General features: G+C 32.0%; 1 protein-coding gene across 7 annotated transcripts in view; it reads left to right on the top strand.

The window, feature by feature from the left end:
* Window positions 1-26,807, top strand: part of LOC130446929 (ankyrin-3-like) — a 200,686-nt gene that overhangs the window by 111,594 nt on the left and 62,285 nt on the right. For 3 of the 7 annotated variants that reach the window (XR_008910193.1, XM_056783457.1, XM_056783462.1), the window contains exons 14-17: window positions 678-770; window positions 6,668-6,799; window positions 8,663-8,783; window positions 21,303-21,320. Coding sequence is in view for 6 of the 7 variants with exons in the window: in XM_056783457.1 (XP_056639435.1) it covers window positions 678-770; window positions 6,668-6,799; window positions 8,663-8,783; window positions 21,303-21,320 (364 nt within the window). In the remaining variant the exon portion in view is untranslated. The remainder of the gene's footprint in view (window positions 1-677; window positions 771-6,667; window positions 6,800-8,662; window positions 8,784-21,302; window positions 21,321-26,807) is intronic. The other 4 variants (XM_056783459.1, XM_056783463.1, XM_056783460.1 and 1 more) reach the window with 3 other exon arrangements.

Raw genomic sequence — 26,807 nt, 5'->3', positions numbered from 1 at the left:
CTTTACTCAAGTCCGAGAATGCATTGGACGTATTCAGAACACGTTCTGATTTAGAAATCTGTGCTCCACGGACACATGATTTTAAATCATGAAGATGTTTTATTACCACCGCGAATGCACAATTTAAAACTGTGCGTGAATCTGGTGACAGAACTTGTTCAGGATATCTATTGCGAACCAAATTATTGTCACGTCAAAAAAATCATTTACTAACGAGATACATTAAAATTTGATTATATTTAAACACGTTATACAAACATCTCCATGTAATTTGTGTGAAAAGTAAATTTCATTTTTTTCGCCAAATTGCTCAATTCACTCGCTCTTTTTTGGCAATTTTTTTAATTCATAAATAAAACGTTAATTTTATCTTTTATGCCTCTTTTCCTTCCGATTAAGTTTGGGATCAATAAATTTCACTTCTTTCTTTTTGTTTTGAATAATGTTTCCATTAAGTTGTCTGGTAGGTTCGCACTTGATATCACTAAAACGATTATGTGGGCAAATTTAAAAATAAGTCCAATTTTTATGGATTAAATTGTGCTTTCCAAAATTAAAAGAAGGGTAATAAGCTTTAGATGCGTATTGTATAAAGTCAAAATGTAGAAATTAAAAAAAAAAAAACAAAAACAAAAGTAAGCGTGTGTCCGCTAAGGGTGGTGGTTGATTGCATGCAGGCGGAGTGGACGAGCATCCAGTTGCTTATGGCCGACCAACGCATGCTCAGCACATCTATCTACCCTTCTACCAAGGACACATGACCTATACACGTAAGTCCGAGTGTTATTTGTTCTTTCTATAATTAAAATTTGCACTTTATATGTAGATGCTGATTATTGCATGAACAGTAACATTGAAGTTTCTTGAAATGGTTTAGTGATCACAATATGAATTTTCTCATTGATTAACATTCACAGTACTTAACTTTATCTAAAGCACGTGCTACACGAGCATAGAATAAGTGATCTATTCGTTAAAACAACGAAGCGATAATGACATTAATGAAAACGCTAATCACAATGATACGGTAGATACGTTTTTTGTATACGCAGGATATCTTTGTTATTAGCAGTTATATCACAAATCAATTACATAAAAAAGTCGCGACGATCGAGGTTACAAATGTCTTTACTTGGAACATACAATGATTCCTAATTACAAAGTTGATATTAAGAAAAATTGATATTTTCTCGTTTGTAATCTTAATAGCAATAACGTAGACTTTATTTGTAAAAGCATGATATGTACTTAACACACTATTAATCACTACGCTACACCAGCAGTTGCAATTGTCTGAAGTACGTTTCGATGACCAAGTTACCGTCTTCGGAGACCAAACGTAAATTAAAACTTGTAAAGTTGATGTATCTATAAAGAATAGAATTTACTCGCGTGAAAACATGTATAATATGCTATAAAGTTATAATAATAATGACAATCTACTGGACAATACTGAATGTTCCGTCTATACTTTACATGAGTTAGGTGCTCTTCCAATCGGGCACTTACAGGTCTGCTAGTTTGTCCAACACATCACTGGAATCTAAATTAATATTTTTCAAACTTATACAGAAGTTTGACTGTTTTTTTAAATCTTTTTAATCAAGGTAAGATTTTCCATCGTCGTTGTTTGTAGTACGATATTTTTCTTAAAAGTGTTTTGTCCAAATTACCAATCGCGTGGTCTAATTAATCCTACCGGTTGATTAAATTGAAACAAATATCTGATGTTAATTATCTTAAATATGGTTACAATTATGTTGATTTTTATTAATTATATGTGAAGTCAAATAAATATAGTTTCATTTAATGCAATTGTTGTTTGTGTTATTTTCAAAGAAACATTTTAAAACAGAATTTTTTAAAAAATGGTCCAAAATAACAAACTCCTTCCTACGTGGTAGGTACGTCCTTCGGAGCAGCAGATTCGCCCGTAAAAAATCATTTTTTATCGATTTTTAGAGAGTTGCAAATAGAAAATTTGATATATTTAGATGGTGCAAATATAGATGTTACAAAATAAAGCTATTAACTCATCGATTTAATCGAAAGCTTTCAAGTTTCTCGCAGAAACATAGGTTTTCCGAGAGCCTGTATTTTGGGGGGGATGCAAATTATTTAGTATTTTTTCTGGTTGTAGAAATAAAAACAAAGCTTACCATGCGTGATTTTTCTATAAAATCATTCATTATTCAGATCATAGTTTCTGAAAATACATAATTGTTAGTGTTGGTTTAGTGATAGTAATAAATAGTGTGATTAGTGTTAGTATTATCCACGACTTAATTTCTTCTTGAAAAATTATCTGAGGCATAAAGGAGTGGGAAGATCACAAAAAAAAATGGTGCATTGACTTTCTGGAGAGCAATTAAGTTGTTTCTCGCACACACTGCGACGATGATTTCTCCGATTAAGATAATGATGAACTTTTTTTTTTCAATTCTATTTAAAAACTTATATTGAAGTAATGAATTTAATTATTGTTAAAACAAAACAAGACAAACTCCCATCACTTAATTTCCAATATCAAATCATTGTTGACGTGTTTCATTAAGGAGTCACATAAAACATAAATAGGTTAATTGTCCATGGGTAATGGGTACAAAGACTACTTAGCTTTTTGTTGTTTGTTATATAGTGAAATGGAGAAGTAAGAAAATTGGTTTTGATCACTAATTCCGATTATTTTTATTACTAGGATCAACATAATATCATTAATATAAATTTATGATCTAAACAGTAAAAAAATAATAACTCTCATTAAGTATAATCTAATTTATTTCTAATCTTTCAACAAAAAAATAGTTTGAAATTATAAATTTATTTAGGTCTGCTTCATAAAGTTTGGGTATTGGGTATTATTTTTTTCAATACCCGGGTAGACTCGGGTAGCCAGGTATCGTCAAATTTAAATAAAACTTTGATTGCGTTCATCGAGCGCACAGAATATATAGGAAAGTGCATCGAGCGCACATTTGCAGGTATAAAGACGGTATCTTGAATCACTGTATTTAGTTTGAAATGTTTATTATTGTACATAGTCTCCTAACCTAACCTAACCGAACCTAACCTATCTTAACCTTACCTAACCTAACCATGTGTCAGATCAAATTTTCTTGTGCGCTCGTCGACCGATCTTTCGGATTCGACACTAGACGCACGAAATGTTTTCTAAATGTGTCTGTGCATCCGATGCACGTGCGCTTCTCGCACCACACTAAAACTTTATATCCACTTGTTTCGTTTATTTCACTATTTATTAATAAAAAAACTTTAATTCAAAGTTCTACTAAATAATTAAAATAAACTTTTTCTAATTCTATTAAACAAAAATTAATTTTTATATTAAACAAGATTATTAAACTTATATTTTGTATAAAACTTATTAGAAACAATCAAATACATTAATCGATGTTTATTAATGTACATTTTTAATGTAGCTTTATCAATGAAAGTTTTCAAAAACATCAAGGCGTAATAAGAACGTTCGAACAGCCTATTTTTAGCTTTTGTAACGAAACTTCCGATTACAGAAAAAGCCCGCTCGATAACTGTGAAAGTTGGTTTTATTGGGTAAAAAACTTTGTACAGCAATTTTAAATAATGATTATGACTATTCTTCACCTCGTAGATTTAAAACAAGAATAACACAAAAACATTAACATAGCCGATCGCTCACTCTGCAACTGTTTTGAAACAAAGGTTACAAACCAGTTGATCTTGCAACAGTTTTGCAATCGAAATAAAACTTTTGAACGCACTCGTAATCAGTTGATGCATCAGTGAAACGAAATTTTTCAATGTATTCAGACAGATGAAGAGGACATCATTGATTGATCCATACCTAAGTCAAAATGTGAACTCTAGACTAATCGCAGCAGCACAAGAACTATCTCAGACAAATAGAAAGTTTATAACTTTTTATCGAATGCCGATCAAAAGCTGTTTTTCTATTTCTCCCTCAAATTGGAGGTTCAGTTCTTGATCACTCATATTGTAAAAAAACAAAACAGAATAAACATATGATAATCAAATGAAACAACACCTGCAACGCTACTGGTACCGCAGTATCATGGTCACGTACAACCGATTGCAAACTAGTTTCATTGGAGTCATGACGCTGTTATAAGTTGCCGAGGTTGCCAAACCGTTGCTAGATCAACTGGTTTAGAACCTTTGTTTCAAAACAGTTGCATCGTGGGCGGTCGGCCTTAGGCAATTCACTTGATATGAAGGTGTGAATATGTTCAAAATGAAAATAGTCTTATATCTCTTCGTTTTGTGATTCTTTCTTCCAGTGCTGAATACAATTTAACCAACAAAGGAGTTCGAATTCTACGGATCGTTTTTCAAAGAACCGAAACTAAAGCCTGTTGCCTCTGTTCGGCTCAGCGCTTTCACTACCAATGTGACGGAAATCAATATTTGTACTGCAACGCTTGATGCCACCGGCCCATAATCCACATTAAACAGTGACTTTTTCGGGATGCATTGGTAGCTTTCGCAATGCTTCTGGATGGTCTTCACTTCAGATGCGGTAATTTTGCTTGTTGACGTAACCATTCAACCAGAAATGAGCTTCGTCGCTGAATACAATTTTTCGATAAAAAAATGGATCTCCCTCCAACTTTGCCAGCGCCCATTTCGAATAGTTCCCTCAGTATGCCGACCAAACTGCCTATAAATTGGAAGAAGTGCGCGATGCACTCTCTTAACCGAGCATGAATTTTTATAGTAAAATTCAATAATTTGCAAGCGTTGTTCGTTCGTAAGTCGGTTCATCATTAAATTAGAGACCAAACTGAACAAGTCTGACAATGACACAAGACACGATTCACGCGTGATCTGTCAAAAACAGTGTTGACAAAAAGATACCAGCAGAAAAATCACTCGTTAAAAGCCTCAAGTTGCGATATTTCTGACTTCCAACTCTTCTAACTTGCTTTTAAACTCTGCAAAGTTACCATTCCAAAAAGCTTTACTTGTTAAATCAATCAATTGCATTTGCATCCAGTTTCAATTCCAAATAGCTCAATGTAGGTTTCTTTATTATTTGTGTTGAAATGATTTACTATGAATGGTGGTTTTATTGGTTTCGAATTGGTCAAATCTGTTAGCAAATTCATTTTTAATTTTTTTATAATTGTGCATAAGTAATTTGTGTCAATAGTGCTCTGTTTCTACTGCAATATTGCTTTAAAAATTGACAATGGAGTAATTTACCGCTCTCAATATCTTCTGCAAAAAGATGTTTCTTCAAAACAAAACATACGCCGGGTTTCCTTTTCCTTGCGATTTTAATTTAGTTCATTCAATTTCGCTGTGATATCCATCATGAGAAACACTTTTTGTTTCTCATTAATTCAGTATTATATGTGTCTCTCTTATTTAGAAATGTATTTATTCCATTTAACCACAAAGCAAAACGTTTTAACACCTTACCTTTGGGAAGCCATCGCAGTTTATTATGAAGAAGGAGGTCGAAATACATTTCGTTTAACAATTTTTTAAAATGGTGATGATAGAATGAAGATGTTTAAACAATTTTGATGACATTCATTTATTCATAACATCAATTACTTCGGCCGGAAATGTTTGGACACAAGCGCTCCTTTGTGTATTATGCAGGGAATTTTCAGAATTTCCTGATTTATTTTGCATTGAAGAATCGTTGTCGTCCCTTTATTTTTCCTGTTATACTTCAGGTTCCATTAGTTGCTGTTGAAACCTTTTTATTCGAAATGATTCGATTATCTTCTAGGCAATTTTTGCTCTGCATTCGCTATATCTTCCCCTCTAGTTTGTCTCGAGAGCGGTAACAAAACTAGTTCTTTTTTGGGACATATATCTGACATAAAAAGCAACTTGCGCCTTGTCATTTATGTCGCAAGTGATAAGGCAGAAGAGAATTTAATGTTTTCCATCTACAAATTTGAAGATATTTTAGCTATTTTATATTGTACTGTTTTGGCGGATTATGGCAAATTTTTGATCTTTATCAAGATTTCTGGTTTGTTTTTGAAATCAAGAACAGTTTTTCAGATGCACGTATGAAGCAATCCTTGAGAAATAAAATCGATGCCTAGTTTTCGTTTATAGATTCAGAACGATTATTACAAATTTTTGCGTAGAGGCCGCATGTGGCTCGCGAGCAGCAGGTTGCTGATCCCTGGTCTAAAATGAGAGGTTATGTACGTAGCTGCGACTGTCATACCTTCGCGGATACTTTACGAAGTAATAAAAAAAATATCATTGCGTTGAAAAAATGCGTTATTTTTGAATTAAATTAATCTTTATCATTGGAATATCCCGTAAATAAATATATTATAATTAGCAAATATCATAACTGTTAACGTATTTTAAAAATAATTGGATTGTAAATGTCTAATATATCTTTCAATATTTTGAAGGCGTTTTTTTGCAGTTTAACTTTTATCTAATCGAAATTACTAATTATTCAAATTCACTATAAAACAAACAATAATGCAATGTATTACGACACCTTCCACATTATAACGTTATCACTAAATAAAATAATGAAACAACTTTATCAGTTTATTAATACTTTTTATCACAAAACCATCGATATCTGACCGAGAGTGTATATTATCTTTCATGTTTTCATAGGGTTTTATAAAGGTAATATAAAAATATTTTGTGAATTTAGGTGATGATCCGCTACTAGACCAACAGCAATACAAGTATATGACAGTGGACGATATGAAGGGTTTCGGTGATGAATCTATGCGACTGGACGTTACTAGCGACGAAAAGAGCGAATATAATAGAAATTCTGTAGGTAAGTGGTTTATCAACTTTTTGATTGTTAATTAATATCTAATTTCCATCGTCACAATCACTATAATTGGTATTAAAATCTTTTAGCTTTCTATTTTCTACTGCAAAATTCCATATAAGTACTAAACCTACAAAATGCATACATAGTTTATACAGAGTGAGTTTCATGTATGGAATGCATCAATTATCTCGGAAACGTCTTGTACCATTTTTATAAATTTTTGTGCGCAAGGGTCTTGTGATACGGCCGGTTTTATGATGGTATCTACATTGTTGTCAGATCTATTCTTTTATTATTTTTCATGTAATATTCTCTATACCTAAATGCCATAATTTTGGAGTTAGGTTAGCTACATATCTAGTATCTTGAGGCGTTCCATACATAAAACTCACTCTGTATAACATTAAAAACTTATATTGTAAAGTTACTTTGTAAATAATAATAATATAATAGTTAAGCTACATCTATCTTTAAGATGTGTTCACTTCAATATGAAATAACCGCTAAATAACATTCGTACTGAACACTAAACCCATACTCAACAAATCGTCTTAAGAGCCTGGAAGTGACCTAAAACTTTATCCTACATACTTATATATTAAATTTTCCGTGCAATGTAACTTCTCCTGTGAAGAAAAATTTCTCATTTTAACGGGAAAATTCATATCTAATTCCTAATTGATGAAATCTAAAGTGAACTATAATAAAGTCTTTTGTATCTATATGAACTATTTTTATATGCAACAATTCATCTATTGATATATACAGTTTTTGTGTGATTGAGATCATGCTTGGCAGTATCCGATTTATGTGTCCTTCCATATGAAATACACGATCCTTAAACCGAAATTCATCAGTTTGTCTGCCTGAAATATTATAATCTTATTTTTTCACCTTTATTCACTTTTATCTTGTATCGAATTCATTCACACTATAAATAATTTAAGTTTATCTATACTAATTTGTATTCACTGTTCGCAATTCGAGTTCTCGGGCTGATTTGAATAATTTACTATTCTTTTGACTTTCATTGATACGTATTTATATGCTCAGGTCTTTCTGGAATATTATATTCTTAAAAAACAATCGAAACGTGTTTGTTTGACTCCCATTGATCCGTATTTATATGTTCAAGTCTTTCTGGAAGATTATTTTCTAAAAAAAAAACAATCGAAACATTTTTTTGACTCTTATTGATCCGTATTTATATTCTCGGGTCTTTCTGGAAGATTATATTCTTAAAAAAACAATCGAAACGTTTTTTAAACTACCATTGATCCGTATTTATATGTACAAGTTTTTCTGGAAGATTATTTAAAAAAAACAATCGAAACATTTTTTTGACTCCCAATGATCCGTATTTATATTCTTAGGTCTTTCTGGAAGATTATATTCTTAAAAAAACAATCGAAACGTTTTTGTTTGACTCCCATTGAACCGTATTTATATGCTCAAGTCTTTCAGAAAGATTATTTAAAAAAAAAATAACCGAAACGTTTTTTTGACTCCCATTGGTCCGTATTCAAATGCTCAAGTATTTCCAAATTCAAAGTATAAGCGAAATCTGCACGTATTTTGAACTCAATTTTTTTTGCCTTCTGCTACTCATTTTCTGATAAACCATTTTTTGCCCTTCAAATACTTATAATTATGAAAATGTGTGCCAATTTTGAGTTTGTGGTAACACTTATCCAAAATTTCATTTTACTGTACTAAATATACTTTTTCAACTTTGTTATAAGCATATATTATTCAAATTATTCTCAAAGATCAATTGTATTCAAAAAAGTGGTTTTTAAAAAAATTTCACTTAATTTTTATTGTTATATCAACTTTTATTGTATCATCTATATTTTGTTTTAGCTCCATCTCAACACAGTAACGAACTGATCATCACTCCGCAACATATTAAAGAATATTATTCGTCCAACATACATTCAGCTCCAGATAATGTTGATATCAATCGTCAACCGATTACAGTTGGGTAAGTTTTCTGGTTTGAAATCATTTTTAAGCTTATCGAGTATTAAGTGGAAATAATATTGGAAAAATCATTAACTACTATGCTAAGCTGACGAACTTCATATGATTGTTATCGTTTTTTACAGTGATTAATTCTCTTAATTGTTCAGCTTAGTAAGGGGTTTGTTTTATGTGTTTAACGCTTTACTGTGAATTTAACGAAATGGAAAGAAGATTACCTCATTCGATGAAATCCCACACTTAATTTAATACATTTTGCTTCCTATCACATTATCGATTTATGTTTAAACATTAGTGCATCTGAAAAAAAATTCAACTGATATATTAGATACAATTATTGACGATATCGAATTTTATAGCTCCAACCAGGGGTCTCCAAATTTTGAAGCGTTACGGCCAGAATAATTTTTCGGTATCCGAGGGCAAAAACAATTTTAATTTTTCTTTGTATGTATTGTGGCAAATAATGATACTATGTATGGCTAGCGAATATGTCTACTTTTTTTTATATGTGATTTATAAGTATGGAAAAGAACCGAAAAATAGACAAAAAATGTAGGGTGTTTCAAGATAAATGAAACTTTCAGTATTTTGTGATTGAGGGCAGTTATAAGGCGCTATGTCTAATTTGTAATGAAACCATAGCTGTTCTCAAAGAATATAACTCCACTAAGAATCAAGACATCATCAAAAGTACTCTAAATATATAGGAATTTTGCAGATGGAAAAATTTGAAGCTTTGAAGCGCAGACTGAAATCGCAATAATCTTTGTTTACAAAAGTAAATACTGAGCAAGAGTCTGCAACCAATGTAGAAATGATAAAAGAATGCTTGATTGCAGTAGCTGAAGAAATATGCCACGAAAAGGTTAATTTATTGGGTGTCAGTTTGTCAGTAAACACCGTGGAGGGTGCAAGACATCGTAGAAAATATATCATCTCAACTGTATGAGTTGGATGAGTCAACGGATGTGTCAGATACTGCAGAAATGTGTCAATTGTTAACTTCATCATATCCACAGGGTTGAATCACCGACAATTCAGGTAGTTTATTTATCTTAATCTTCCTGATTTATAAACCAATATTAAATTCAGGTTCAGGCCGAAAATAAAACTATTTCAATCCAAAACACGTTAAAAATGTTTAATTCAGCCACACTACTGTGACTGAATTTCGATACTCATTTCTCAGACTTTGATGTAGTGACAAATGAAATTAATCTTTTTGATTGTGACATTGAAACCCTGGCTCCGGAACTCCAAGAGGAAATTATAAATTTACAGTGCAGCGATATGTTTAACACGTTGAGCTCCAGTGCGGTCCATAGGCCCACAACTGAACATTCCTAATAGCCTATGTCTTATGGACCACTCGGCGTGTTTTCTTTGAAATCTTCTCCAGGGTCCAAGGGACAAAATGTGTTGTTGTGACTATCCAAAATTTGGATGGGTCATAAATCAAACTAGTTTCACCAACCCTTGAGAAAGAACTCAGGTATAAAAAGTCACACATATTTCTAAATGTTTCAACACAAAAATAAACGTAGCAGATAAGTAAATATGACCTCACCCAAAGGCATTATTTTTGATCTTTATAATATTTCTTGAAACACGTTATAAATATTTGTTCACTCTACATAAAAGCATAAATTCAAAGGATAAAGAAACGAACAAAATTTTGGTTTTCCAAACTGCAAGTAGGACCACTTGTGGAAAGTTTTAGTAGTGTAAACTTATTTCTTAAATGGCCAGAATAAATTAAAATAAAAACTTTTTCAAAATGATCTTTATTTTTATTGTGTTTACATCTATCTGACGCAAGTCGGTGTTACCAACCTAACCTCTCAAAATTCCCTTTTTAGAGCGCGAAATTGGAATTAAAATATAAAAATGCTTACAGTAATAAACTTTTCATCGGGCCCAGAGTGGGCTCATGGACCGGACCCAAAAAATATCATTTTCCTGCACTTTTTATTTCAAATAAATTGTTACTTCATTTTTCCTAGTATCCACACCCCATATGAAGTGTAAAAACAAATATAATTTGGACTCAAGGAGAAGTTTATCAATTTTTGTTAGGGCTCAACGTGTTAAGAACAAATATCAACATTTATTTCTTCTGCTGGTACAATTTGATAATTTGCATGAATTTGCTCGTGGGATGTCTTCTGTTTTTGGTACTACATACTTGTGTAAGAAAACGTTTTCAAGATGAAATACACAAAGAATGTTTACAGATCTAAATTGACCGATGAGCATCTTGAATCTCCTTTAATAATTGGTGCAAGTTAAATTAATCCCCAACTACAAACACTTGTCGATGAAAAACAATTTTTGTTTTATTAGTTAGTTGGTAGTTATAAAAGTGCTTGAGCTTAGATACTTTGGTTAAATTTTTCATTCTCTTCCATTCAACTTATGACAATTGTAACAGCAGTGAAACATTGATTGATAACATTAGTCTTGAGCTGTCGCCAGCTGGATTGATGGCACTGGCGGACCGTAGTTTGGAGACCTCTGGTTCCAACAATTAAGACATTAAGAAAATTTAAAGCGGAATGAACCGATAAGTCAATACTTATGGTGTATCTCATCTTTTCGTAGGCTTAACAATTTATCAAAAAAAAAAAGGTTTTGATGTAAGAATACTAATTTTATCGGTATGGGACAGAAAGCAATGTGTTATTTAAGTATTAGTTTTTATAAAAATTATATGGGCTTATTTTTTATTGATAGGTTAATTTGATTCTCAGATATTTCTAAATAATTATTACATACAAATACCTTCCGGGTTATATAAAAAATTAAGACATCAATCTCATTGGTAATGCGTCCATTTGCTTAGTTGCCCTCTAGGCTTTCCTCAAACAAATCATATAAAGGATGGCATATATGAAACCAATTCATGAATTTCTTATTACTTTCTCAATATAAAAGTTTATTGTTACATCAGTATAATTGAAATTATTAACGATAAGGATAATAAGAAATGTAAATATAGTTCATAATGTTTAGAACATAAGGTATAGCTCTTCCAATACAAAAGACAGTTATGCAAGGAACAATCAATATATCTTAAATGCGCACGGCACTCATACCATTAAGAAATGAAAAATAATGTTTACACCCCGTATAAAAATTGAGTAAACATCTAACAAACCGTCAGTCTACGTGGACTCATCATCTCCACTGTTTACCAATTAAATCATCGAATCGTAAACATAAATGAGTTTCCATTGATCGAAGCCGCATGGACACAATGTCTTCGAAATATTCCTGCCAGAAAGCCTGCAATAAGCAGTGGCGTGGCTTGGTGAGATTTATTTAAATGATAAATTTCTTTAAATAAATAAAAAGATGACGTTCTTTAGACCATGGCGAATGAAGACAATGAAACTGCATAGTGTAGTGAGAATAAAGACAGATATGAATTTAATAATAAAGATTTAGATAAACAAACACAGCTATTTATTAATAATAAATCATAATAAGAACTGCTGATTTAGCTTAACGAGTAGTCACGAAAGGGGTTGCAACATTAGAAGTAACACATGTGGTTTTAAGCACAAAAAACTGAATAATCGGATGGCAATAACCGATTCCAAGATACTTTGGAATTGAAATATTTTTTTTTTATTTGCAAAGAATTTATTTTCCTTTATGGTTAGGTTAGGCTTGGAAACTTCGATCCCCAGAATGGAGTACAAAAAGGGATTAGTTCACGTCTAGTACTCTGTTTAAACCAAACTCCCTTACAGGCAGGTACATTTCACTCGTCTATTTATTGTCGTCAAGGGTTTTTATAATCTGCAATTGATATTGGAAGAGCTATAACCACAGAATTATTCGTTTTGATTTCTTATGTCATTGTTAAATATATTAAACATTCTATCAAAAAAATTAACATGAATTATTTACTCACAGAAATTGGTTATTTTACTAATTATGCATTTGTAAGTTTAATGTACAAAACAATTTTTATGAAACACTTATACTATTATGGAATGTGGTTTCACTATATAATATCCTTTATATTTTCATCCTTTACCCTTTACCTAGGCGATAGTAGTTAGTGTGTATGTATTTAAGCTTGTGCAGAGGAGACTTGGCGCGACTAGAACACACTTTGAGTCGATTGGGTGTCAAAAGCCACGGATCTGGCCTGTGCAGAGAAAGGTACTTTTCCAGTAATACCAGATTTTATCGGTATTACTTATATATAAGCACTGAATGATGCACAACCAATTAACCTGCGTTATAAATATATAGATATCAATATTAACCGTTTCCCAAATGTAATATTTTATTAAAAGAACAACAGAATTAAAATTTTTTACTAATATATATATATCCCATACAAACATTGAAATCTGATTTCTCTCATCATAGTAGGGGGAAAAGTATATGATCATTTCTTTCTAAGGTTTAAGTTATGTGTTTTCTTAGGTAGATATTCTTTAGGCTGTTTTTCAATTTTGATATTTTGGTTAGGTTTTGGTTTGGTTAGGCTTGTATTCCGATGACATTGATACATAACCATTTCCTTAGGTATTAAATTGCTCTTACTAGTCCCAGCTACAGTAAAAAAACCTGATTTTTCTTTGTCAAACTACTAAGTTAGTCTGTAACAATGGAATCTGAAAATTCACGATTGCGATTGCTTCGTGTGTTATTGTGTCTGTTCCCTACTTCTTTTTAGGATGTCATGTGATTTCTTATGTGGATGACAGATAAATACTTTTTTGGCATTCTATGTTCTTTATTTGTTGATATAATAAACCTGTTATTCCACAAAGTCCATCGTTTTCCTGTACCTTGTCTACGAATATTTCTTAACTGCGAATAAATGAATTCTTTCGTTACATTATTTAAACTTTCTTCTATACACTCAAATGTTCCAATTACACACATCTTCTTCAATGTCTTCAACTGCTCTTTGTTATTTTTCAAACTGTTTTTCAATTTTGTTATTTTGGCTTTTGTATTCCGATGAACTTTCTTTGTCAAAACTACTAATTTCCTCTGTAAAAATGGAATCTGAAAATTCACGAACGCCTACTGCACCCTGCCCAACCATCAACTCAAAAGGCTTTTGTCTTATAAGCAGTCATTTCTCAGGTACTGTCAATACAAGTGGTGAATCAACTCCATCAACACTGTCAATGTCAATAAAGACATAACCTATATACTAAGCTATCTAAGCGACCTACAAACCCGATACGTGATTCGAATCATCCAGTTAAGTAATATCCTTGTAAAAAACATCTTCTCATATCTTGGCCTACGAAATAATAATTAATTCATTATCTTCTGAATATGGTCATTTAAGTCTCTTTTCAGAGACTAAATTTGATGAATTTTTAAATATTTTTAGTTTACTTCTGCATGTTTACATTCTAAGCATTTCCATAATATGAAAAAGTAGTTAATTTTTTTGACTTTAGTCGTTTGTTCCATTACGCTCTTCAATTAATAATTGATTTTTCTATTTTTTACCTATATTATCAATAAAAAAATTAACTGTTTAATTTGACTGTAAATATTGGGAAACGGTTGCTGTGATTACCCATTGTTATTCAATTAATTATTTAGTTTGGTGGTATTTTGGTGTAACCTTCAAAATGCACAACTTGTAAATTGTATGATTGTAAATATGTAGATAAGTAATCACTTCAAATATTTTGTGTGTTCAGCTTATCAGAATAGAAAAACCTAGTTCCGATCAAATAAGAAAGTAAGTTGGAATTTCTAGAACCGTTGACGATATTCATACTGAACACACTGTTTAGACCAACACTCACAACACAATACCCTGACACGCGTTTCGATAACCAAGTTATCGCCTTCAGAGACTGAAGGTGAACCATCAGTTTCTGAAGATGATAACTTGGTTATTGAAATGCGCGTCAGACAGTGTAATTGTGAGTGCTGGTGTAGTGGTGGTGTAAACAGTGTATTCAGTAAGTAGATGAAAAGTAAAATTCCAAAGTGAGAAGAAAACTGGCCGCAATTAAACGAAATGATTCATTGAAACCATTTTTTTCTCTTGAAATACAGGAAATTAAGGGATTTTATGTCATTGTACATTGGGGTCATTGAGATCGCCAGTGATCTTAAGGTTATTTGATTCATTTTCCTTCTTTTTTTTTTATTTTGATATTCACGGACTATGGGGAGTGAATAAAAACTACTTGAATTACTATAAACAGGAGAAAAATATACTTAATTGCTTACGTCAAAATAGGAGAATATGGCAATATGAGGTGAAGCATTCATAAAGTTTTAGGAAGGGTGCTTTGTTCAAATGAAGACTATGTAGGCATTAATATGAATATTTTTGATAATTATGCTACATTTTCTCGTGCCTTCCAGTGCTATTATTTACTCCTTGGTTAAGTAAAAAGTGGACAAAACCCAACACTACTATGTTAAAGTATAACAAACTAAAAAAGAAATTAGTCAGCTACAATATCGTTACTAAAAACATTTGATTTCACAGCGTATTAGTGTTTTCATATTTTTTAGATCAAGCTCTGTCCCTTGTTGTTCCATGGGGACCGTCATAACACACCAACCATTTTAATTGACTGTGTGGACCTCTGAACGACGCTATATCTTACTGTAGTATGGTTTTTCTTGCAAAGGCACTTTTTAAATCCTTGGCCGGTTCCCGTGAATTGAAGGTTAGCAACTGACCGTAGTGCCATCTCCGTATTCGATACATTCTCTGCATCAAGAAGAACTTTTGGACACACATTAATCTGACATCGAGAATATAATTGTTCTAAGATTCAGTTCTTGGTACCAATTTGATAAACCTCATTATCTAACCTAACCTAATCATCTGTCACCACGTCCTCTGTCAACCTCTGGAACTGCAATACTTACAGAAGTGCCAATAGATACAGGAGCAAACCTTTATTCACTAGATTTCAGCATTATTTTTAACCTGTTTTTCTTAGCACTTTGAGGAATAACTTGTAGTTTATATTTTTTTGAACATAATGGACACAAAACTTTAAGAGTTACTGTAAACCAACTTTTACTTTACACTGATTTTAGTTTTTCTTTACATGTTCTGTGAATGATCCACAGCAACTCCTTTCGTGACTAGTTGATAAATAGAAAATGTATTAACTGTTAAGTTAATTCAGCAATTCTTGTGAATGATTGCATTATCAGATTTCTGAATATTCTTATTTTTCAAAAATTCGAATATATTTAAAATAACTTGCTGTGCTTGAATATCTAAATCTTTATTATTAAATTCATACCTGTCTTTATTTTCACTACAATATGCAGTTTCATTGTTTTTATTCGCCTATGGTCTAAAGAACACCATTTTTCTATTTATTTAAAGAAATTTTTGAATTAAATGAATCTTACCTAGCGACGCCACTGCTTATCGCAGGCTGTCTGGCAGGAATATTTCGAAGACATTTTGTACATACGACTTCGATCAATAGTAATGCATTTATGTTTACAATTCGATGTTTACATTGATAAACAGTGGAGATGATGAGTCCACGTGGACTGATGGTTTATTGGATGTTTACCGAATTTTATACGGGGATTAAACATTATTTCTCATTTCTTAATTTGGTATAAGTGCCGTGCGTATTTATGAAATATTGATTGTTCTTCGCATAACTGTCTTCTACATTTGCATTCGTACTTATTAGAATCACTAATAGTTTCTTTCCGACTATATAATGGCTAATCGACTAATCGACATATACATCGTCCCCGCAGTTTATTAACGTTTTTGGGAACAAAATAGAAAATTCACTACTTAGACCAAATATGCCTAAATGCTGGATTTAATTTTGAAAAAATATCAATTAGAAAGCAAAGAACTAAGTCCTCTAGTGAATCATATAGGAAGTGACAGTAAGTGACTGTGGCTGAAGTTCGTCCTGAAACGTTTCTGACATCAATCTTTGTTGTAATTGTTCTATCATAGTCGCCGAATTTACATATCAAACAGTCGAATATTTGAAATGCAACAAGGCTACGTGAAAAAAAGATTTTATATTTGAGTTTATTGCAAATATCAAACTACTTTGAGCCAAGAACATTCGACACGTAAATATAATATTACAGGTTTACGACTGCCATCGTTTTATTACGAACTGAATCGTATAGAATTTATTTGGATACAAAGGGTTACGCGAGGCGCGATTATAAATATTTCATATCCCTTCACTAGCGCTTGAATTGAATGCTTTTAACCGATAATGTAGCTGATTAATTTCTGTTTTAGTTTGTTAGACTATAGTTGTGGAGTCTGTTTTATGAAACTTAAAAAAACCCTGACAAATCTTTAAGATACAATTTAATCACAAAAAAGTTTTAAACGATTTCAAACGCTTTTTACTTTGCTTGTAGATCCTGTTTTACGTGAACTCATATTTAAATACTCGTATTTCGTATTTGATTGAACAACAATTACAAGGTGCATTTATTATAATAATTCCAGTTATAATCGATACATAGTAATATAGCATAACATACCAAATTACTAAAAATTATATTGTTTCATACTGCTGAAATCAAAAAATCTTCAAACCGTACCACAACGATTTTCACTACTATTTGTAACTGTATATATTTTGAGTATTTATGTTTCAACATTAAATTAGTCAATAATTTGAATTTGTCTTGTTGAAGAGTGAACCGCTTAAGAAATTCTTGAAAAAAGTGATATACCCTCTAAAGTGCTCACACAATACTGAATCTTTCCCTTCTAGATATGTCAAAAAGACAATTTCACTGAAGTTTCCCTAGATGTCTTTCATTCCACAACACTTAAAGAAAACTAGAATATGCAAAATCACATTACTGATTCTTTTTTCGATTCTAATTCAAATCTAGCTCCTCTTTTCGCTGCCTTAATTATTGTTACAACGTTAAAAAATAATTCAAAAATTACTTACACGTCTCATTTTACAACTTTATAAAACTAAGAGAAGTGTTCATTAAATGAATTATTTTTCCAGCGAGCCATAAGTTTTCGTATGCAGACAACAGATAGACAAACAAGGCTGGCACTTCAGCTCAGAATTTGGTTCGGTCGGGACATAAAATATCACCAGCACCTCAAATTCGCCCGTTGGGTCTTAAGGTTAGGTGTAATATGTCCTGGTATAGTCACGTGGTCGAATTAGCTAAGGCTTTTTCACACAAGCTTGGAGCCCTCTTTAAGATCAAAAAGCTATATGCCCCCCGACAGCTTCTAATCCTCTACAAGCCCTTATTCGTCGATTTGGACCTTGGCTCCCAAGTATACCCTGAAGATGCTCGAAATACAGAAGAGAGCAGTTCGACTTATGGGTGATCAAGAATGACGAGAAACTTGGACAGCATAGAAGAAAGGTCTCTCACGTGACTCTATTTTATCGATAATACTACGGCAGAGTCCAACATAATACCAGTAGCAGTATTTGCAAGATCTACGATCTATTCGGCAAGCAGACGTGACTCATAACACCGAGTTTGTCTTCAGACGCCCAGAACGTCAATTCATTGGGACTTTAGCTTAAGATCAATATCCACAGGCACCTCCACACGGTTAGCACCACACGAACTACCTGAGTGTAATAGGGTTTGCCCTCTTGTGCTTGCTTTTTACATAAAAAAGCTTCCTCAAACCGATTAAAGTTTGGGAGGAAATGTATTCCAGAGTCTTAAAACTCAACCTGTTGATTATTTCGATAATGTGCTGAGCTGGGCGTTGACGTGCAACAACAAAACTTTCTTTGAGAGTGAACGGCGATTGTGTAGAATCGCGGCTTGTTGAGCAAAGAATCATTGTACTTCGCACTATTTATGGTAGTCCCTTTCTTTGATGCAATCTTTCTCAGAACGCCTCCGATCTTAGTTGTATAACGAAAAGTATACGTAATTTTTTACTTAACGCAGTAATTATTGTTAAAACGTCAAAGCTGTCAAGAGAGATAATGGACTTTTATTGGAAAATTCTTTCCATTTTATTATACAACAACTTTGTATGTTATTTCTATTGAAAGTGAAGTTTATTTCGTTCGTGAAATTGCTCCACTCGCTTCATTCTCTTTTTCACTCACAAGTGTTACGTTACTTGTAACAAATAACACCCTCTTAGTAAAAATTACTAACAATTGACCTTGACTTTTTGGATTTTTTTAGAAAATTTTTACTCTTCGGGAATTCTTTTTCCTATCGTTTATGATCTATAATTTTCCGACTTATTCAACAAATTTTCGCATAAAATTCACTTCTCGATTAGATCATACTTTCTTTTTCGATAAATTCAGCCAAAAATATTTGTTGTAGAGAGGTTTTGAATAAAAAAGGAAATAGTTTCATTGTTATTAATATATTCCATTAAAATAAACCACTTTTCCATGCGATTAAACTAATTTTCGAACATTTTTTTGCACCCCAACTGTGTAAGTTTGGACAGCCCATCATTTTGACCTTCTGACTGATTAAAAATTCAATCAAAACAGCTGTGTGAGAGTCGAATTTTCGTGACGAAGAAGTATTCGGTTCTTATTTAACGATTTTCCAATTTCCAAGAACTGGTTATGTACTATTCAGAGTTGACAATTTCTGACGTTACTTTTGAAACATGAACGATAATACAACAAGCAACCATTTGCTTTGATGTTCTTTTAAATATCGTTGGATTAGGCTAATCTTGATGTTTTTTCAGTATCATGTGCTTAGACCCATAATTGTCAATATTTCAATGCCCCAATTGAACTTTCTTTCGAACGATGAGCAAATTATGGCGGATTCAACATATTTTTACGTCCAAATGGTCATGTACTATCTTGTTTATGCTAGACATACTAATGGACAAATATGCCTCAATTTCATGGTATGTCACATGATAATTAAATTTATTCAGTTCAAGTTCAACATAGATATTTTTTTGTACAACAAAAAATTGGGTGCACTCCACGTCGAAAGTGCCACAAAGTTTTTAAAAAATTACAAAGACAAAATGTTGGGGTTGAGATTATGTACAACAATGTCAAGTTCATACCAGAAATGACGGTGACAGTCAAAATCAATTAATCTTGACAAATCAAAAAATATTAATAGAAACTATGGTATTAATAAAAGTTTCTTACTTCATCTACACACTACATCTTAAACATATATAAGATAATTGATTGGATTAGTTGAAATAAACGTGTAGCTCTTAAAACAAAGAAACAAATTTCATTACATACATATATAGTTCTTCCAATATCAATTGCAGATTATAAAAAACCTTGCCGACAATTTTGTTTGATCTACCATAGGCGTAGATAGCTCATTTCATAAATTTATTATTATAAATACTTTTGAAAATATGTATATCTTTTGCGAGAAAGTGTAAGGTAATAGAATCATTATAAATTGGACGACATTATACGCCGTTATTTAGACAGGTGCACTTAATTGTGGTCCTACTTGGAACTTAGAAAAAAATCATTATTTTACCACGTTAACTTGCTACAACTGAATTTGGTTTAAACAGGGTACCAGACGTGAACTGAGCCCTTTTTGTACCCCATTCGTTTTTTTCCTGGAAAACGAAAGCAAAAACCATGAAGGAAAATAAATTATTTCCAAAGTATCTTTATAAATAATCATGCTATTCAGAACCGTCTGAAGTAGAGTCATTATTTGATTGATTATTATGGGTTGTAAAGAGGGTGATTCCACATATTCATTTTCTCTTTTTATAACATGCTCAACATAGTTTTTCCAAAGCTCTTGGCGGTCAGCTGCTAGAACTTTCTCTACGAGTTTATAAATTAAATTAATCTCACTTAACAACGCCGCTGCTTATCGAAGTCTGTCTGGCAGGAATCTTTCGAAGAAATTGTGTACATACGCCTTCGACTAATAGAAATGCATGTGTGTTTAAGATTCGATGTTTTTATTGGTAAACAGTGGAGATGATGAGTCCGTGGACTGACGGTTTGTTAGATGTTTTTCGAATTTCATAAACATTATTTCTCATTTTTAAATTTGGTATGAGTGCAATTAATATTGGAATAACTTTAATATTAATAGACTACTTTTACACTTTAATTAAATCTTACTTAAAAACAAAGAAACGACTTTTAAACTTTATTTCTTCTATTCGTTCTCAAATAAGAAATTATTCTTAAAAATAAAACTATTCACATCTACCAACTTATTTAACCTCTATATTTTATCATCATCGAAACTGATAATAACCGAAAATGTCATTGTGACATTCACGACAGTTCTACCATAGACTAGACCATAACCTATAGATAAGTAAAGCAAACCATGTTTCCAACTAAAGGAATATAATTTCTTTACACATATTTTGTAATAAAATATATTATATAGTTATAGTTCAAATATTAAATTATTTATGAAATATAAAAAAAAATCGTTGGGGTAAATTGAATAAGCAGTATTTCAATTTAAATTTTAAATGAATTCCACTGACGTAGTTATAAAATAGTATTACAATTAACATGATTTTTGTGTTGTCGTGTGTCAACAGTGTCTCCAATTGGAAAAAGTAAGTTTTGTATAAAGTATCTTGTAGTATACATGTGCTTGGAATTTACGCGTGTTTTGAATATATTTTTGTGTGTACTAACACATTCTGCTTTTTTTCTTAGTTTGTGCTGCTTTTCATTTTTTTATTCCTAAAAACAACACAGAATATAAAATGATATAGTCCGGGAAATAGCGTTACATTTTACATGGTAATTTCAGACCCATCAATTTTAGATTTTATTGATTAATTTATATAAGTTTGATAATGGAATAGTGGTTTAGCAGAAGCACCCAAGGTGGGTGGGTGATAAACAAAATTTTGATAGTTTAAATTATATTATGTGTTAGTAGTCACTATACACCTTATTTAAAAAAGTTACCTTCGATTCATTTCAAATAGTGTGAAATTAATACAGATGCCTCGTTTTATTAATTAATGTCAGCAAGCTATTTGATGGCTGGAAGGTCGTCAGCAGGGGGAGTGGGGTAAAATCTGCTGTAATGCTGTAAAATTAAGCGACAATCATTACACCATTCACTATCATGCTCTGACCATTTTTGTTATTCACTATACTGTTTAATCTACCTTTATTATTAATTTGAAGTAATCTGAAATTGATTTTATTATTAAAATCATCGTTTTTATCATTCTCTCTTATAGCTTATGAGGTATCAAGGATTTTTGCGAGCTAATTGATAATTATTCCACCCTTGAACAATCTCTTGAAATTTTTTTTTAAATAATATATTGTTTAAACTAACTCTTTAATTAATTTTAAATGACTTTCAATGGAGAAAAATTATTATATATACATTTTTACGTAGAAATTAAAGTTCATTATATATTATGTTCGGAAATTTTTAATCAATACAAAAAACGGTTTCTCATATTAAATATTACGTTTCTTTTAATCTTCAGCATCAGAATCTACACTCGTTTCTGATTCATAGTCGTGGGCTTTTTCGTCTCGTTCATCAATGTGTTTTCTTCAATATTACCTTGAAACAAAAAAAATTATCATTATTATTCTTCACAGTAAACTATTACTATTAATTACTATTATTACTACTAATGCTCGCACGGCCTTAGGACTCTGGTCCTTTGCGTTTAATTTCAACTGCCCCCCGGCCCACATCTTGGCGACGCCCTTGACTCCAGAAGTGAGAACTGTATGCTGAACGCAGGACTTGTTGGTATAATTCTGACCTACCTACCTACCTTGTGTTTTTGAAAGTTAAAACAGTTTTATATTCATTTTGTATAATTTTTATTATTAATTATTTTAAAAGCGTATATCCTACATATAAATTCTCCAATGTTTGTCAAAGTTTGTTCTATATTACAGCTGTAAATATCAGCAAGATCTGAGGCTTTTGTATAACAAGTAGAATTACTCAATATCTTATATGCTGTAAGAGAAAATGATAAAAATGATGATTTTGATAATAATTTCAGGTTACTTAAAATCAATAATAAAGGTAGATTAAACAGTATAGTGAATAATAAAAAAGGGTCAGAGCAGTATAGCGAATGGTGTAATGATTGTCAGCTTAATATAACATTCGATTTCCTTTGCCGGAGATTGAATCGCTACTCCGCAGCTTTTACCCCCCTGCTGACGATCTTACCATCATCAAATAGCTTGCTGACATATTTTTTATGAATTAATTGATTAAACGATGGTGTAATCAGGTGTAAAACGTATATGCATTTGACTATTTTAGTAGTTTTTTATACTATCTTTACCATAATTCAATGAATTATCGAGTGACCTGAAAACGTTTTTTTAATTTTTCTATTTTTACACGATGAAAATTTTGTAAACTGCCACCTACCCTTCCAGAGCCTACAAGCTTTCATATATGCTTCTAATAAATATTTATGTATATATGAATTGTATCTTTTGACTAAAGTTCAAAAATTTAAAAATCCTTGATAAAGATCAAATAAAATATCGAAACGTTGGCATTTCAAAAAACACTTGGACAGTTTTATTTTGAGTCTTCAATCCGCAACACCATTCGAAATTATAATAGTACAGCCATTCAAGCTTAAAATCGACGGAAACCTTGCAATTTTAAAGCCCTTCATCGATCTTCTTGAAAATTTGGAATTAAGTTCATCTTACCCTCCTCTTCAAACTTGACGTGGTGGCAAAGTATGCTTTTTATTTTTAAGGGGTGAAGATCACCCCTTACTCCAATAAATTGAAAGCTGATGAATTAAAGCGGTAATGGGCTATAGTTATGTTCAAATATAATGAATGTTGATTGTTTTGTATCATGACTTTAATATTTTGATATTTTACAGTATACCAACCCTTAAAAACAACCCCACATACAAAGATTATTTAAAAAATTTGGTAAAATGAATTTGAAATTTTTTTTAATTTGGATCGTAATAGGACAATTTCTTTTCTTCAAGTATAAGAAATCTGACCCTCGATATTTTTAATAATGCAACCACCAAAAACCACCCCTCAGAATGGAAAAAATTGCAAATTACTAAATGGAAGCAGTTATAGGGCTCATTATGTTCAAACATGTGAAGTAAACATTTAATTTTAACATGAATTAATCGACCTGATGTGATTGTGATTTGCAACGCTACCTCCCGGACTAATATACGGTGAATATTTCGGAATTACAAGAGTCGACAGTTTCGACATGTAACTATTACTATTAAACTCGCTTTAGTGCGTTTATTTAAGGTGTGTATGCTCACACATTTTCACTTGTTTACTTTTTTTTGGCGAAATAACATTAATCATACCTAAACTACATACATACATAACTAAACTTTTCCTTGCTAAATAAAATATCTAAGAGGTCACTGTCAAGGGTAATATTGTAGGTAATTGTTGAAAAATTATAATCGGTCACTTTAATATTTGTGCACAACATGTAATATTTTGTGAATCGATACAGATATTTTTTTGTTTTCACCAAAATTAATTAAAAAATGATAATAATAAACAATATCTGTTTTCTGAATAATGAAATTGCACGCACAGAATGTCTAATATTCAAGTGGGGAAAACCGTTTTGTCGCTGTAGTCATATTCTTCTATAGAAGCTAGATTTTTTTCTTTTTATCTGGACGATCGATCAATATTAAATTAATGCTAGAAATTGTTGAAATGGGTCTATTGTTGGAATTCTTTATCTTTTGGATGTGTTTTCAAATGGTATTAATGGTTTTTTGTAGACCAGGAGAGCATCGACAACGTCGCTCTGTCTTTATGTCAACTGCGCAAACCATGACGGAAATTGATGAATTTATTCGTGGTGATTCTAGTATTATTATCCCGAACAGTGCCGAAAAACAAACTATCAATAAAATTTTACATGAAGAATATCTGTGATTCCGAAAAAGATCTCAATGCTCAATCTGTCTTTTTCTTTTCGCCAAAATCAAGTCTGCCTTAAAGGAAGTGGTAGATCGAGATCAAAGCTTCTAAATGATCTTATAAAAGAAGAATTCCACTATTGCTTTGACTAATAGAAACTAGAAGAGGAGAGTACATTAAAGGGGTCATTCTAGCCCCTTTATATAATAACTAGACCTCGTATGTGATTCCACTAACATAAATTATTTTCGATGCTCGGATTTGAGAATAGAATTTGGTAGGATGATGTGATCTAAAATTCAACAATGAATTTCATGAAAAATTTGTTATTAGCTGACATAAACTTTGGTATAAAATAAACTTAAAACAAACAAATGGAATCCTTTTTTATTAAAACAAATAAAAAAATGTTCGGTATGAATGAAGTTTTCGATTAATTACACATGATGTTGCTTACTTACAAAACAGAGATTTCCTGCATTACTGGTTACTTATAAGGTTTCAATTTGATATTAACAGACATACAGAATTTTCCCGCTGTTGCCACAATGACATTATTTATCACCTTTTTCATAGCTAGATTTGTTCCATTGCACAGTCTAAGTTGATTAATGTTACTGATCCTACTATTAACTGCAAATTGTGAGGTGATAATCCAGGCAATTTCATGGGATAGTTCACTACGTCATCCTGATTAATAACTGTGTCGATTGATTTGAAGGAACCCATCTGTCCCGGAAGAAAATTTTGAATAACAGCAGCCTACGGATGGAGCAACATAAAATTAGGGAATTGAGGACAACGATATTACGAAAATTGAAACAACTGTAAGGAGTGTCGATCTAACAATAACGAAAGTCTAGGAAAACCAGTGTGGAAGGGGCAAAAATTAGTCTTAGTTCATCCAGGATACATACTTCTTCTTCTTCCTCTTTCATTAGGACCAGGTCGTGTTCAATCCTGTACGTTTGGCCCTCTTCCTGGATCTTCCTGAGAAGCTGAACTCCAGCTCTCATATCACCTCTTTGGTGGTCTGCCTACAAGTCTGCGTGTGTTCGATCTCTGAGTTTTAGCCCACTTAGCCTATCTGTCTTCTGGCATTCTATCTACGTGATCCCTCCAGAATCTTTTTCGTGCCCTGACCCATCTCACCACATCCTGTACGTCCAATTCTTCTCTTATGCCATCACTCCTTATTTGGTCCCCGAGGGTGACTCCCTTGATGTTTCGCAGTATTTTCATCTCTGTGGTCCTCATTATTCTTTTTGTTGCTGATTTCTCGGCTCTGGTTTCTGAGGCATATGTGAGAATAGATCTCACACACGTTTTATAGATTCTGGTCTTGCTCTGGGAGCTCATCGCTTTGTTTCTCCACACTATATCTCTCAGACAGCCGCTGAATTTTGATGCTTTCATCGCTTGTGTTCGTGCCTCCTCTGTCAGGTTTCTTCCAATAGTTATATTCACTCCCAGGTAATCTAATCTTCTTGATACCTGCTGTATTATTCCGCTATCGACTGCCAATTTGCATCTAATAGTATTTTTTGATATTACTATTAATTGTGTCGTGAAAAGACGATATAAAACAGTGATTATGGTCTAAAATATTTTATTTTCTGATTTATACAATACAATATTATGAAGATGTATAAGCCGATATTTAGGAATTATTAAGTTGACAAAATATTGAAACATTGGTGATGAGCAAATGCTAGATTGAGACCATTAGACAGATTCGTCTTGGTCCTGGACTTGCAGTGTGATAAGTGGTCTTGGTTTTGGTCTCAGAGTTAACTTATACTTTTTCATTTGATGGAGTATACCTGAGTAGGCAAAGAAGATATGTTTTTTCCTTAGCTGTCCAATTTTTTCTTCAATTTCTTCCACTAATTTATCGGTGCTGATACCATAAAAGTTCTGATTCCGGAAAGAATTTGAGCACTATTTTAATAATTTCTTAGTTATCTTTTTTCCTTATACTGATAATCTGATAAGTTTTTTGCACTTTTATGTGTTGATTTTTAAACCTTAAGTCATTTAGTCAATGATGAATAACAACAACACAAAATTATGTTGCCAATCACAAACATCTAAATAACTGTATACTTGTAAAGCGTTTAAAAACCTAATCATTTTAATATATCTATTGAGACAAG

Source organism: Diorhabda sublineata, chromosome 7 (assembly GCF_026230105.1).
Source record: "Diorhabda sublineata isolate icDioSubl1.1 chromosome 7, icDioSubl1.1, whole genome shotgun sequence".
Taxonomy (NCBI): domain Eukaryota; kingdom Metazoa; phylum Arthropoda; class Insecta; order Coleoptera; family Chrysomelidae; genus Diorhabda; species Diorhabda sublineata.
The sequence above is the reverse complement of the archived record's forward strand: the minus strand, read 5'-3'. Positions and strand labels throughout refer to the sequence as shown.